General features: G+C 40.8%; 3 protein-coding genes across 3 annotated transcripts; 2 read left to right on the top strand and 1 right to left on the bottom strand.

Moving 5' to 3' along the window:
- Positions 1-4,957: 4,957 nt before the first annotated feature.
- Positions 4,958-6,550, top strand: LOC143861435 (uncharacterized). The gene is made up of 3 exons (XM_077372363.1): positions 4,958-5,665; positions 5,772-5,919; positions 6,012-6,550. The coding sequence occupies exons 1-3, from the start codon at positions 4,958-4,960 to the stop codon at positions 6,548-6,550; spliced, it is 1,395 nt and encodes a 464-aa protein (XP_077228478.1).
- Positions 6,551-7,768: 1,218 nt separating this feature from the next.
- Positions 7,769-8,506, top strand: LOC143861434 (uncharacterized). The gene has a single exon (XM_077372361.1). The coding sequence runs from the start codon at positions 7,769-7,771 to the stop codon at positions 8,504-8,506; it is 738 nt and encodes a 245-aa protein (XP_077228476.1).
- A 1,584-nt stretch (positions 8,507-10,090) lies between these two features.
- Positions 10,091-13,753, bottom strand: LOC143861433 (uncharacterized). The gene has a single exon (XM_077372360.1). The coding sequence runs from the start codon at positions 13,751-13,753 to the stop codon at positions 10,091-10,093; it is 3,663 nt and encodes a 1,220-aa protein (XP_077228475.1).
- Positions 13,754-14,211: the final 458 nt, after the last annotated feature.

Genomic DNA, 14,211 nt, shown 5'->3' with positions numbered 1-14,211 from the left:
AAAATAAGAAACTTTCTATTTTTTCAATCTTCTTACTTTATCAACTAAATCTAAGATTCAATACCATCTCGTCCTGATCTCAAAACCTGGCAAAAAGCTTATTAACACTATCTCCAGGATTTCCCACGTCTAAAAGATGGATGTTTTATAAAGTTTCTAAAATAATAAACTTTCTACTTCTTCAATCTCCATCCTTCATCAACTAAATCTAAGATTCAATACCATCTAATCCCCATCTCAAAATGTTGCTGAAACCTCTTTGACACCATCTCTAGGGTCTACTAAGTGTAAAAGTTTGATGTTTTATAAAGTTTTTAAAATAGGAAACTTTTTTTTCGTTCAATCTCCATCATTCAGCAACTAAATCTAAGATTCAGTACCCTCTCGTTCTCATCTCAAAACTTCGCTAGAAGCTCATTGACACCATCTCTCGAGTTTCCAATTTCTAAAAGATGGATGTTTTATAAAGTTTCTAAAATAAGAAACTTTCTATTTTTTCAACCTCCATCCTTCATCAGCTAAATCTAAGATTCAATTCCATCTCATCATCAAACCAAAACTTGGCTAAAAGCTCATTGACACCATCTCTAGGGTCAGCTATGTCTAAACGATGGAATTTTATATAAACTTTCTATTTTTTCAATCTCCATCCTTTATCAACAAAATCCAAGATCCAATACCATCACATCGTCATCTCAAAACTTGACTGAAAGCTCCTTAACACCCTCGCTAGGATTTACTATGTCTAAACGATGGATATTTTATAAAGTTTTTAAACCAAGAAACTTTCTACTTTTTCAATCTCCATCTTCCATCAACTAAATCTAAGATTTAAAGCCATCTCATCATCATCCCAAAACTTGGCTAAAAGCTCTTTGACACCATCTACAGGGTCTCTTAAGTCTAAAAGATGGATGTTTTAGAGTTTCTAAAATAAAAGTTTCTATTTTTTAATTCAATATCCTCTATCAACTAAATCTAAGATTCAATACCATCTCATCCTCTTCTACAAACTTGGCTAAAAGCTTCTTTACACCACATCTATGGTTTTCTATGTCTAAAAGATGGATGTTTTATAAAGTTTCTAAAATAAGAAACTTTGTAATTTTTCAATCTCCATCCTTCATCAACTAAATCTATGATTCAATACCATCTAATCTTCATCTCAAAGCTTAGCTAAAAGCACTTCGACGCCATAACTAGGGTTTACAAAAAGTAAAAGATTGATATTTTATAAAGTTTATAAAATAAGAAACTTTTTATTTCTTCAATCTTAATCCTTCAGCAACTAAATCTAACATTCAATACCCTCTCATCCTAATCTTAAAACTTGGCAAAAAACTCCCTGACACCATCTCTAGGGTTTCCTATGTCCAAAAGATGGTGTTTTACAAAGTTTCTAGAATAAGAAGCTTTCTATTTTTTCAATCTCCATCCTTCATCGGCTAAATCTAAGATTCCTTACCCTCTGATTCTCATCCCAAAACGTGGCTAGAAGTTGGTTGACATCATGTCTAGGGTTTCAATACCATAAAAGGTGGTCCTTCATCAACTAAATCTAAGTTTCAATACCATCTCATCCTCACCTCAAATCATGGCTAAAAGCTCATTGACACCATCTCTAGGGTCTCTTATGGCTAAAAATTGAAGTTTTGAAAAGTTTCTAAAATAAGAAACTTTCTATTTTTTCAATCTTCTTACTTTATCAACTAAATCTAAGATTCAATACCATCTCGTCCTGATCTCAAAACTTGGCAAAAAGCTTATTAACACTATCTCGAGGATTTGCCACGTCTAAAAGATGGATGTTTTTTAAAGTTTCTAAAATAACAAACTTTCTATTTCTTCAATCTCCATCCTTCATCAACTAAATCTAAGATTCATTACCATCTAATCCTCATCTCAAAATGTTGCTAAAATCTCTTTGACACCATCTTTAGGGTTTACTAAGAGTAAAAGTTTGGTGTTTTATAAAGTTTCTAAAATAGGAAAAAAAAATTTCTTTCAATCTCCATCATTCAGCAACTAAATCTAAGATTCAGTACCCTCTCATTCTCATCTCAAAACTTTGCTGAAAGCTCCTTAACACCATCTCTCGAGTTTCCAATGTCTAAAAGATGGATGTTTTATAAAGTTTTTAAAACAAGAAACTTTCTACTTTTTCAATCTCCATCTTCAATCAATTAAATCTAAGATTTAAAGCCATCTCATCATCATCCCAAAACTTGGCTAAAAGCTCTTTGACACCATCTCCAGGCTCTCTTATGTCTAAAAGATGGATGTTTTAGAGTTTCTAAAATAAGAAACTTTCTATTTTTTAATTCAATATCCTCTATCAACTAAATCTAAGATTCAATACCATCTCATCCTCTTCTACAAACTTGGCTAAAAGCTTCTTTACACCACATCTAGGGTTCTCTATGTCTAAAAGATGGATGTTTTATAAAGTTTCTAAAATAAGAAACTTTGTAATTTTTCAATCTCCATCCTTCATCAACTAAATCTATGATTCAATAAAGTCTAAGATTCATCTTTATCACTCTGAGGAGAGAGAAACTCTGAGGAGAGAGAAAAGTCTTCTCCTTCCTCCCCCTCTCTCCGGCGAGAGCCGGTGGCAGCCTGCGAAGAAGCAAGAGCCCATGCCCTTCTTGTTCCTCCCTTTCCTTCTGCCAATTTCTGCCAGGCAATGGAGATTCCTCCTGACCCGGGCAAGTCCTCTGCTGCTGTATTGGAAGGTCGTTTCTGGGCCAGCCCACAACCTGCTGGTCATGGCAACTCTCCTTCATCCCATGGATCTGTGCCTCAAGCAGTTCGTGAACTTGAGGAAAACTATCAATTTGAAGGGTTCTCTTCTTTTGTTGTACATCAGCCATCACCTCTTTCTGAACCAGGTATGAGCTCCCCCTCTCCCCTTGGAAATGAGTTTCTAGCATTTCGTGAGAAGGAAGATATCCATGAGTTTGAAAGGCTCCCCATTACTGGTGAACATCAGACTCCTTCTCTCTCTGAAAAAGGTATAAACTCTGCCCAGCGTATTGCTTACCTAAAAAAAATGTTCCCTCTTGATGACCCCCTTGGAAATGATCATGATCCCTCAACTCACTTCAAGAGAGGTACTCGAGTGCACAAAAGGTTCACCAAAAACCCAGCTCAGCCTCCCATCTCTCTTAAAAAATCTAAGAAGTCGTCTGGGTTATCTTCCAAAACCCCTCCTTCACGGAAATCCCATGACCTTCAGCCCATCCTTTGTGCTCCTCCCCCTCCAACCCTCAACAATTTCTTTCCTCTGGAATTGCAAAACGGAGAAGATGAGATTGCTGGAGTGAATCCTTCCTTATTTGGCATTTCCTCCATTGCTCAAGAAAACCAGGGAAAAAAACCACCTCTTTCAGGAAAAGGGGTATTGTCCAGTAGTCTTTTCTGTGACCCCTGACAGTCAACACCTACCCTCTGTTGTCTCCTCTGCCCCAAATTCGTCTGCCCCCAGTCTCTTCACCCCAGGTCAAAGTCCTATCCTTAACCAAAAGCTCATAGCAGCTGGAAAAGTGGAGAAAATCAGAAACCATGGTCCACATCTCTCCAGCTCATTCCCTTTGTCCCCTGGACATTACACCCGCCCACTTGAAAATTCAAACCAAGGAAACCCCCCTTCCAGCGTCCTCTCTCATGACCCATCTATCCCCCACCTTTCCCTCCCACATAAAAATTCAAATTCTCCAAATACTGTTGAGACAGCCCCCAAGTCAATTTCTGCACCCAATTTAGAGAAAGGAGCTGATGCAAATCAGGACACTCCTGGTCCTTGGAGATCTCTCTTTCAAAAGACCTCAACCAAGGGGCTTTCAAAACTTGAGTTTGTGAACCCTGTTCTGGCTGTTTCAGGGAAGAAGAGGATTTCTTTCGAAAATGAGGAGCTAGAAGAGACTGGATGTAAATGGAAAACTTCTTTGGTGGGTTATTTTATTGGTAGAAGGCCTTATTTCATGAACCTGAGAGAAAACCTCTCGAGGAAGTGGAAACTTAAAGGGGACTTGCAGATTTTCTCTCTTAATAATGGATTTTACTTATTTCAATTCACTTGTCTGGAGGATTGTGACTCAGTGCTGGAATCAGGGGAACACTCCTATGCTGGGAGACCTTTGATTTTACGAAAGTGAAAACCTGGGACACCCCTAGAGAAACTAAACCTTACCTCAATCCCTGTGTGGGTTAGCCTTCCAGGCTTGCCTCTCGAGTTCTAGAGTGCTAAAGGATTAAGTAAAATTGCTAGTTTTATTGGGAATCCTCTGTTCATGGATTCAAGGACTGCTGAAGAAACAAGGCTCAGTTATGCTCGTATGTGTGTGGAAGTGGATGCCGAAACAGATTTTCCCGATTCCATTCCCATACATACCCCTTATGGGATTCATATCCAAAGTGTGCAATATGACTGGAAACCATCAGCATGCAAAACCTGCCTTGATTTCAGTCATATCTCTGAGGCATGTCCCAAAAAAGTTCAGGTAGCCCAGCACAATTATAAACAGGAATGGAGGCCAGTAAAACCCCTATCTAAGCTAGCCACTCAAGATCGGGACGGGGAGGAACGGTCAGAAACAAATCCCTCTAAGCACCCCCAAGTTGTTGAGCAGAGTAGTAATCATCATGGCGTCAGTTCTCGAGCGGCAGAGAAAGCAATTCAGATCCAAAATAGCTTTGAAGCCCTGGCCGAAGATGAGGGTAATGATATTGACGAGGTGGGAGACAGTCAGGATCGAGTTGAATCCAATATCAATGAGAATGTTGCCTTGGTCAACAATCTTGATGAAGAATTAAGTCTCTCAGCTTCATCTTGTGAGAAACCTGGTCACCTCTTATCGGTAGGTTTGAGTGATTGCCCGCATCCTCCCCAGCTCATTCGCGCCCAAGACCACAACTCTGAAAGAGACCCCCCTCCCCCTACAAACTCTGTTACTCAATGAATATCATAACTTCTTGGAATATTAGGGGAATTTGCTCAGCCGCAAAGAAAAAGGAAGTTCAATACCTGATTCGAAGCACTAATGCTCCTATCTGCTGTCTCCAAGAAACTAAAGCCAGAGAACCACTGATGATGCATCATGTAAAAGATATTTGTGAGTCTTGGGATTTTCATGGAAATTATGAGCATGTAATTAAAGGTAGAGTTTGGATTCTTTGGGATCCAATGAGAGTAAATCTTCAGATCCTTTCGGAGTCGAGCCAATTCATTCATGCAGAGGTTCTTCTTACCCAAACTAATCAGAGGTTTCATCTTACCACTGTCTATGGGAGGAATTATGGGGGAGATCGGAAAGTTCTGTGGGAGGATCTTGAATTAGTAAATGCTGTCATCCAAGGCCCTTGGATTGTGCTGGGGGATTTCAATGTGATAAGGAGCTATGATGAAAGATCGGGAGGACCTTCTCATAATCAGAATGACATTGAGGATTTCAATGTGATGCTCCCTATCGCACGCCGCAAGCTTGAAGATATTCAAAATCAACTTGCTCAAAATCCGGGGGATCAGCGAATCAACAAGGCCGAAATTGAAGCTAGAAGTGAATTCCGTGTCATTGCTAGAAGGGAAGGGGTGCTTTACAAACAGAAATCTAGAATCGAGTGGCTATGTCAAGGTGACTCTAATACCAAGTTCTTCCATGCTGCTGTCAGAACCAGGAATCATATAAACTATGGCTATGGAAAGAGAAGACCAATCCATCTCCTATGATCCTCACGAGATATCTAGTATCTTGGTCAATTACTATCACAAGCTCTTAAACAGAAAACTTGATCAGAATATCCACACCCCTAAGCCAAATAAATTCCTTACCTTGGAGGAAGCAAATCATCTTTCCCGCGAGGTGACCAAGGAGGAGATTAGAGACACTGTGTTTATGGCTGATGGAGACAAAGCGCCTGGTCCGGATGGATTTAATGGCTTGTTCTTTCAAAAATTTTGGTATCTTGTTGGAAAAGACTTACTGACGCAATTCTCAACTTCTTTTCGAAAGCAAAGATCTTGAAGGAAATCAATAACACCTTTATATCCCTCATTCCTAAAGTCCCTGATGCGGCTTCGCCTTCCAAGTTCCAGCCGATTTCCTTGTGCAACTTCATATACAAGACGATCACCAAGATCCTTGCTCAAAGATTGAAATCTGTGATCAACAAGTTGGTTAATCCTGCCCAATCTGCTTTCATCAGAGGAAGGCAAATTCAAGACAATATCTTGTTAACCCATGACATTCTGCACAAATTCCATCTCGCCTCAGCTAAATCGGCTATGTGTATTAAAATTGACCTTGCAAAGGCCTTCGACAATGTTAAGAGAGAAGCTCTTCTTCAATTTATGGTGAAACAAGGCTTCACTAACCTTTGGTGTAAGTGGGTGGAGGAATGCATTCAGACTCCCTCCTTTTCTGTCTTGATAAATGGGTCTCCTCAAGGCCACTTCAATTCAACCAACGGAATTCACCAAGGAGATCCCCTATCCCCTTTGCTGTTCTGTTTAACGATGGAAATGCTTTCCAGAACCCTTGAAGATTCTTAGATGAGAGGTAATCTCCAATCCCCCTTCACTCATGGATTTGTCTCCATAACCCACTTACTTTTTGCCGATGATCTTATGATCTTCGCAGAAGGTTCTGGCCAGTCTGCAAAAGAAATTCTGGCTTGTTTGGCAACATTCTACAGCTACTCTGGTCTCCAACCAAATTTCTCGAAATGCAATGTCTTCTTTTCTAGAACTTCGTCCAGAGAAAGGAAGAAAATCGAAAAAAATTTGCATATCCCAGAGGGTAAATTGCCAATCAGATATCTTGGGCTCCCATTGACTTCTTCAAGACTCTCGTCCAATGATTGCTTACCGATCATCTCGAAAGTCACTAAAAAAATCAATGGTTGGAGTAACCGTTTCCTTTCTTCGGCGGGAAGGATTGAGTTGGTGAAATCAGTAATTCAGTCTTATCAAGTCTTTTGGTCCTCTTCTTTTAACATCCCCTCGGGAGTTATCGACAAGATTGAAAGGCTTTGCAGGGATTTTGTTTGGGCTGGCAGTGAGAAAGCTAAGAAACTCCATACGGTGGTTTGGGAAACTATTTGCCGACCTAAGGAAGAAGGTGGTTTGGGTATCCGTAAGCTAAGAGACATAAATTCGGCTCTCCAGTGCAAATTACTGTGGAGGCTTATCCAAGACAATAATTCTTTGTGGAGAAAATGGATATTTGCGAAATATATCAAAAACAAGAACATTTGGTCCATGAAAGTTCCCTCCAAACCGTCTTGGGCAGTCCGGAGCATTCTTCGAGCTAGAGAGGTCATCAAAGATAAGACTTGCTACTTAGTTGGGAAAGAAGCTGAAATTGAGCTTTGGACTCAGCCTTGGCATCCAGATGGCGTTTTAGAGCAACTCATCTCTAAGTCTGTGACTGATTATTCTCTCTCCTCGATGAAATGTCTTGGTGAGATTCATTCAAAGGAAGGCTGGAATCCAATTATCATTAAACCATCTCTCAATCAGGAAAAATCTATTCTCCAGAGGTCGTTGTTTCAGGAGGAAGACGAAAACAGAGCAATCTGGAAGCCTAATATTGATGGTTATTTCTCTGTCAAAAGCGCTTGAAACTCAATTAGGCAGCAAAATGTGGTCGTCCCATGGGCCTCTTTAGTCTGGTTTCTGGGTCATGTTCCAAGGCAAGCTTTGATCACATGGAAAGTTCTCCACATGAAATTACTTACTAGAGATCATCCGATTTTCTGCAATAGAGTGATGGATGATAGATGTCCTCTCTGTAATTCAAAAAAGGAGACTATAAATCACTTATTCTTCAGGTGTGGCTTCTCAACTTGGGTCTGGCGTTCTATTTTGTGGCGGTATGGATCTAGAAGAAAACTGAAGAAAACTATCCAGGATGAAGAAGAGTGGTTAAGAATCCATTGTAGAAGTAAGTCTCAAAGTTCCACTGCCATGAAAATTGCTTTTGCATCTGCTATCTACAGGTTATGGAGAGAGAGGAACCTGAGAATCTTTGAAAAAAAATCAAATCATAAGACCAGAATTCTCCGCTTCATTCTTCACGATGTATTGTCAAGAGTAAATAGTCTAACTCTCTGGGATAGTAATGAAGTGCATAAGGTCGCTGTTGCAAATCACTTTGGATACAAGCTTTCTGTAAAGGAGAAAGAGCTGCAATTCTGTTGTTGGCTTCAGCCTGAATTGGGCGAATTCAAGCTAAATACTGATGCCTCTTTAGTCGATGAAGGAGGAGGGATTGGAGGAATTCTAAGAAACAAGGATGGCGAAATAATTCATGTTTTCTCTGAAAATAATGATGGGGATGAGATCTTCGCCTTGGAAATTCAAGCAATATGTGAAGGAGTGGCCGTTGCAAAATCTCTGGGTCTTACTTCTCTTTGGATTGAAGCAAACTCTTCCTTTGCTGTTAACTCTTTCAACAAACGCTATTTACCTCTGTGGAAAAAAATCCCGTCGATCCAAAGAGCTTAGACTAATCTGGCAGGAATGAAGTGGAGAATCACCCACATCTGGAGAGAGGGCAACATGGCAGCTGATTTTTTGTCCAAGAGAGAGTGCCCCTTTAAAGGCCATTCCACTTCTCAGATGATAGTTCCTGACGAGCTTCTTGCTATTGTAAAATCTGATAGAGAGAGAACAAAGTATTTGCGTCTGAAAAATCGGAACTGATTCTGACTTCTATGCTGCTCCCGCTCTTCCCCTTTTGTTTCCCATGTTAGGCTGTTTAGGCTCTGTTCCTTATTGTCCTTTTGCCGTTTTGTGGATTACCATTATGTGGTTTGCCTATTGGGAGTCTGTTCCCCCCTGGCTGGTTTATTGGTCCCCTTGATCTATCTGTTTATTTCTTTAATGATATCTGGTAGGGGTCTTGCCTAACCCCAGCTTAACCATAAAAAAAAAAAAACTCTATGATTCAATACCATCTAATCCTCATCTCAAAACTTAGCTAAAAGCACTTCGACGTCATACCTAGGGTTTACAAAAAGTAAAAGATTGATATTTATAAAGTTTCTAAAATAAGAAACTTTTTATTTCTTCAATCTCAATCCTTCAGCAACTAAATCTAACATTCAATACCCTCTCATCCTAATCTTAAAACTTGGCAAAAAACTCCTTCACACCATCTCTAGGGTTTCTTATGTCCAAAAGATGGATGTTTTACAAAGTTTCTAGAATAAGAAGCTTTCTATTTTTTCAATCTCCATCCTTCATCAGCTAAATCTAAGATTCCTTACCCTCTGATTCTCAACCCAAAACGTGGCTAGAAGTTGGTTGACATCATCTCTAGGGTTTCAATACCATAAAAGGTGGTCCTTTATCAACTAAATCTAAGTTTCAATACCATCTCATCCTCACCTCAAAACATGGCTAAAAGCTCCTTGACACCATCTCTAGGGTCTCCTATGGCTAAAAATTGATGTTTTGAAAAGTTTCTAAAATAAGAAACTTTCTATTTTTTCAATCTTCTTACTTTATCAACTAAATCTAAGATTCAATACCATCTCGTCCTGATCTCAAAACTTGGCAAAAAGCTTATTAACACAATCTCGAGGATTTCCCACGTCTAAAAGAGGAATGTTTTATAAAGTTTCTAAAATAATAAACTTTCTATTTCTTCAATCTCCATCCTTCATCAATTAAATCTAAGATTCAATACCATCTAATCCTCATCTCAAAATGATGCTAAAAGCTCTTTGACACCATCTCTAGGGTTTAATAAGTATAAAAGTTTGATGTTTTATAAAGTTTCTAAAATAGGAAACTTTTTTTTCTTTCAATCTCCATCATTCAGCCACTAAATCTAAGATTCAGTACCCTCTCATTCTTTTTTTTTGATTGGTAAGCTGGGGTTAGGCAGACCCCGACCAGATATATTAAAACCAATGACAAGGATTACAGAGGGGGGCCACAAGGGCAGCAAAGGCACCTAGCCAAAAAGAAAATCAAAGAGGGCTGTTGAAATAAGCCACAAGGGGGCTACAGATCTCACCAGAACACCAGCAGCTAAACACAACACTGGCCTCCAACACGTATCTTTGGGACATTAAACTAACCTTACAAGCGAGGGTACATATGGCCAGCTGCATCCAGCGCCAAAATATCCCTAAGTTTTGGGGGGAGAATAGAAGGCGAGATGACGGACCCCTCGCAACAGCAGTCCGGCTTCGACAAAAAGTCCGCGGCTCCGTTCGCTTCTCTCCAAATGTGGGTCAATTTCCAGCTCTGAAATTGTAAGAGAGCGTCTCGAATTTCTTCTACGATTGGAATAGCTTTCCAAGGACACTCCCACTTCTTTGAGATCACATTCACAGCAGTCAAAGAGTCAGATTCGATCCAGATGGAATCGTGCCCCCCCATGAGTGCTAGCCTGATTCCATGAAGGATTGCTTTCATTTCCAGAAGATGGATCTCTTCACAGCCCAACCGAATAGAAAACATGACTTTTACCTCCCCAGCGGAATTACGAAGTAAACCTCCAATTCCACCCTTCCCATTCTGAACTGCTGCATCTGTATTTACCTTTATGAATCTTTGCTCCGGCCTGGCCCATGAGCAGAATTCAGCATCTATCTTCACTTGAAAACTTGGTAATCCAAAATTTGCAGCAGTGTCAACATTTTTCCTGTTCTCGACGTCTCCAAGTTGAAGATAAGCGAGTCTAGAGTGGACAGCCCTGATACTGCGTTGGAGGATACTGTTTTTGTGGCAAGGTGATTTACCATGCAGGCGGCTGTTCCTTTCTCTCCAGATCTCGTACACCACCACACAAAAGCTAATCCTCATAATCGAAGTGGCCTGGCCATCTCCTTTACATTTTTCCCGAATCCATATTTCTTCATGTAGGAGGGTCTGAAGCGGTTTTCTCCTGTACCCACATCTCCAAAGAATGGACCTCCAAATCCAGACCGAGTATGAGCAGTGGAAAAAAAGATGATTCACAGATTCAGGCTCAGCTTTACAGAGGAGACACTTTATATCTCTGTTTGAGCCTAGGAAGAATAGCCTATCCCGCGTACTTAGCCTGTTTTGCATTGCTTGCCAGGTAATGAAGCTGTGCCTAGGGATATGGCCTTTATTCCAGACCGTCTTGAACCAAGGAACCTCAGCGCATCTAATTCTACTTTGATTCCAAGCTGACCTGAGGGAAAACTTCCCATTTGGGTTGTCCTTCCATATGATTCTGTCAGCATCGTTGATGGAGTAGAGCCCTGTTCTCATAATCTTATTGAGTTGGGGCAAATGAGGCTGCTGAGTTATGTGATCCCAACTTCCATCATGTTTCATTCTTTCGATAGATATCTTCTTTGTTATGCAGAAAAGCTCTCCTTCAGATGTTAGAGTTTTGACGAGCCCATCTGGATGCCAAGGTTCGGTCCAGAAGTCTATGTCTCTGCCTTTTCCCACACAGTAGCACAGATGAGGCTTTGCCAAGTCTCTGCAGTTAAATATACTTCTCACCCCCCAGGGCGGATTGGACGGGATTGGTCTATTCCAGAAGTTACTTTTCTTTAAATATTTGACTTTAAACCATCGAACCCACAGGGATCTCCTGTTTTCAACAATGTGCCAGAGGAGTTTCATCTGGGAGGCTTTGTTGATGTCAACTACTCTGCAAATGCCCACACCACCTTCTGTTTTAGGTCTACATACCGATTCCCAAGCAATTGGATGGCACTTTTTCTGATGGTCAGTTCCCCCCCAAAGGAAGTTCCGAAATATTTTCTCAATCTCGAGCAAAATTTCCATGGGAATGTTGTAGGTGGCAGACCAATATATCTGGAAGGAGTTGAGGACAGATTTGATCAGTTCGATTCTCCCAGCCCTGGAAAGCTTTTTGTTATTCCACATGCCCAATCTACGTCGAATTTTGGTAAGCAGAGGTTGGCAATCTTGGCTGGACAGCCTCTTAGTGATCAGGGGGAGCCCCAGGTATTTAATTGGGAGCGTTCCAGCATTAATGCAGAGGGAGGTGCAGATCTGAGCCTTTAGGTGGTCAGGAATTCCAGATAGGAACACTTCACTTTTCTGAATATTGACAGCAAGACCTGAAATGAGTTGGAAGGAATGGAGACAATCTTTTATACCTGCAATAGATTCGATGTCTGGGGTGATAAAAATCATTACATCATCAGCATACATGACATGGTTCATATGGAGATTTCCTTTGGAAAAAGGCGTTTTAATTTTACCCATGACATGAGCCGTATTCAGCATGCAGGAGAAGATTTCCATTACGAGGCAGAATAGCAGCGGGGACAGGGGGTCCCCTTGTCTTAGCCCATTTGTAGACTGAAAGAATCCCTTCGGGGATCCATTGAGAAGAACGGAGAAGGATGCTGAGGCAATGCACTTAGAAATCCAGGTGCACCACATAGGAGGGAACCCAATCTTGCTCATGAAACCAAGGAGAGCTCCATGGATAACATAATCATAAGCTTTTTTCAGGTCAAGCTTGATACACAGGGCTTTAGTGTTGGAGAGCTTGTGGAAGTTGTGACATAGATCATGAGTGAGGAGAACATTATCTTGGATTAACCGATCCTTGATGAAGGAAGACTGGTGAGGGCTGACAATCTGGTTCATAATTTTACTTAGTCTATAGGCCATAAGCTTGGTTATGATTTTATAGAAGAAGTTGCACAAGGAGATGGGCCTGAATTGGTTTGGGGAGGAGGCTCCACTACATTTGGGGATCAGAGCTATAAAGGTGGTATTGAAAGCAGGAAGGAGATTGCCAGATCGAAAGAAATACTGGATAGCTTTAGTAACCTCGCCCCCAATTAAATACCAGAATTGCTTAAAGAAAGCCCCATTAAAACCATCAGGTCGGGGGGCTCGATTCCCATCACAGTTGAACACCACCTCTTTTATCTCCTCAGCCCCGAAAGGCTTAACGAGATCATGGGCCTCATCAGAGGACAGCTTGTACTGTGGTTCAGAAAGATCTCCAATCATAGAGATATTGTGATTAAGCAGGCAAGAAAAATGATTTACCAGAATGTCAGCAATTCCTTGCGGTTCAGTACAGAGCTCTCCGTTCTGGTCTTCAATCGCCTGAATCTGATTCTGATTTCTTCGCATGGACATGGCAAAGTGAAAAAACTCGGTATTTGAGTCACCAAGATTTAACCAGTTAATGCGGGATTTTTGATGAAACAAGCTCTCCTCCTGCTTGGCTATCCGGATGAACTTCTCCCGAATGGCTTTTTCCTCATCTCTGAGGCTACTGTTCCTCGGATATACCGTGACCTTTGTTTGGATCTCATCCAAGGTTTTCCTGATTTGAGGTGCTAGGATGTCCACCCTCCCGAAGCTATTTCGATTCCAATCTTTTATAGTTCTCTTGGTCCCTTGGAGTTTCTTGAAAATTATGAAAATAGGGTTCCCACGGATCTTTGAGTTCCAAGCTCTTTCAACAACCTCATAGAGGGAAGTGTCAGATAGCCACATATTATGAAATTTGAAAGGTTTCCCGCCTGTATTATGCACAGGAGAAGTGAGGACAATGATAGGGGAGTGATCGGACAAGCCAGGATTCTTGTATTGAACATAAGAGGTGGGGAATACTTGCAGCCATTCCTCATTTACTAAAGCTCTGTCAAGTCTACGAAGTTTAAGGTTACCAGTACAAGATCTGTTATTCCAAGAAAGGATTTGACCAACTGATCTCAAGTCTAAAAGAGAGCAGTCCTCAATACAATCATTGAAATCATTCATGTCTGAGAGATTAGGATCAGCTCCTCCCCATCATCTTTCATTAGTGAATCTAGTGATATTAAAATCCCCCAAAGCAATCCAAGGCTGCTGAATCGCAGAAGAAATCCCCACGAAAGAAGACCAGAGGTGCGTGCGTTCAATAGCATCATTTGAGGCATAGATAGCAGAAATCGTTATTGATTGGCCAGCTAGAATGGCATGACATTCCCCATGTATTATTTGGGAAGTCATATAGAGGACTTGGAATTGTACCACCTTTGGGTCCCAAAGGACCCAGATTCTGCCTTTGACACAGAAATCATAATTTGTTTGGGACTCCCAATTTTCACATATTGCGGAAGTGATCTGCTGCAGATCATCTTTCTTTGCTTTGGTTTCCGTTAGGCAAATAAGGGAGATCTTGTTCTCTTGAATAAATCTCTTTATATCCCCCCTTTTAGTTTCGGAGCATAGGCCCC

This window comes from Tasmannia lanceolata, unplaced genomic scaffold (assembly GCF_043159265.1).
Source record: "Tasmannia lanceolata isolate RefF3 unplaced genomic scaffold, GAP_Taslan_0.1 ptg000037l, whole genome shotgun sequence".
NCBI lineage: Eukaryota > Viridiplantae > Streptophyta > Magnoliopsida > Canellales > Winteraceae > Tasmannia > Tasmannia lanceolata.
The sequence above is the reverse complement of the archived record's forward strand: the minus strand, read 5'-3'. Positions and strand labels throughout refer to the sequence as shown.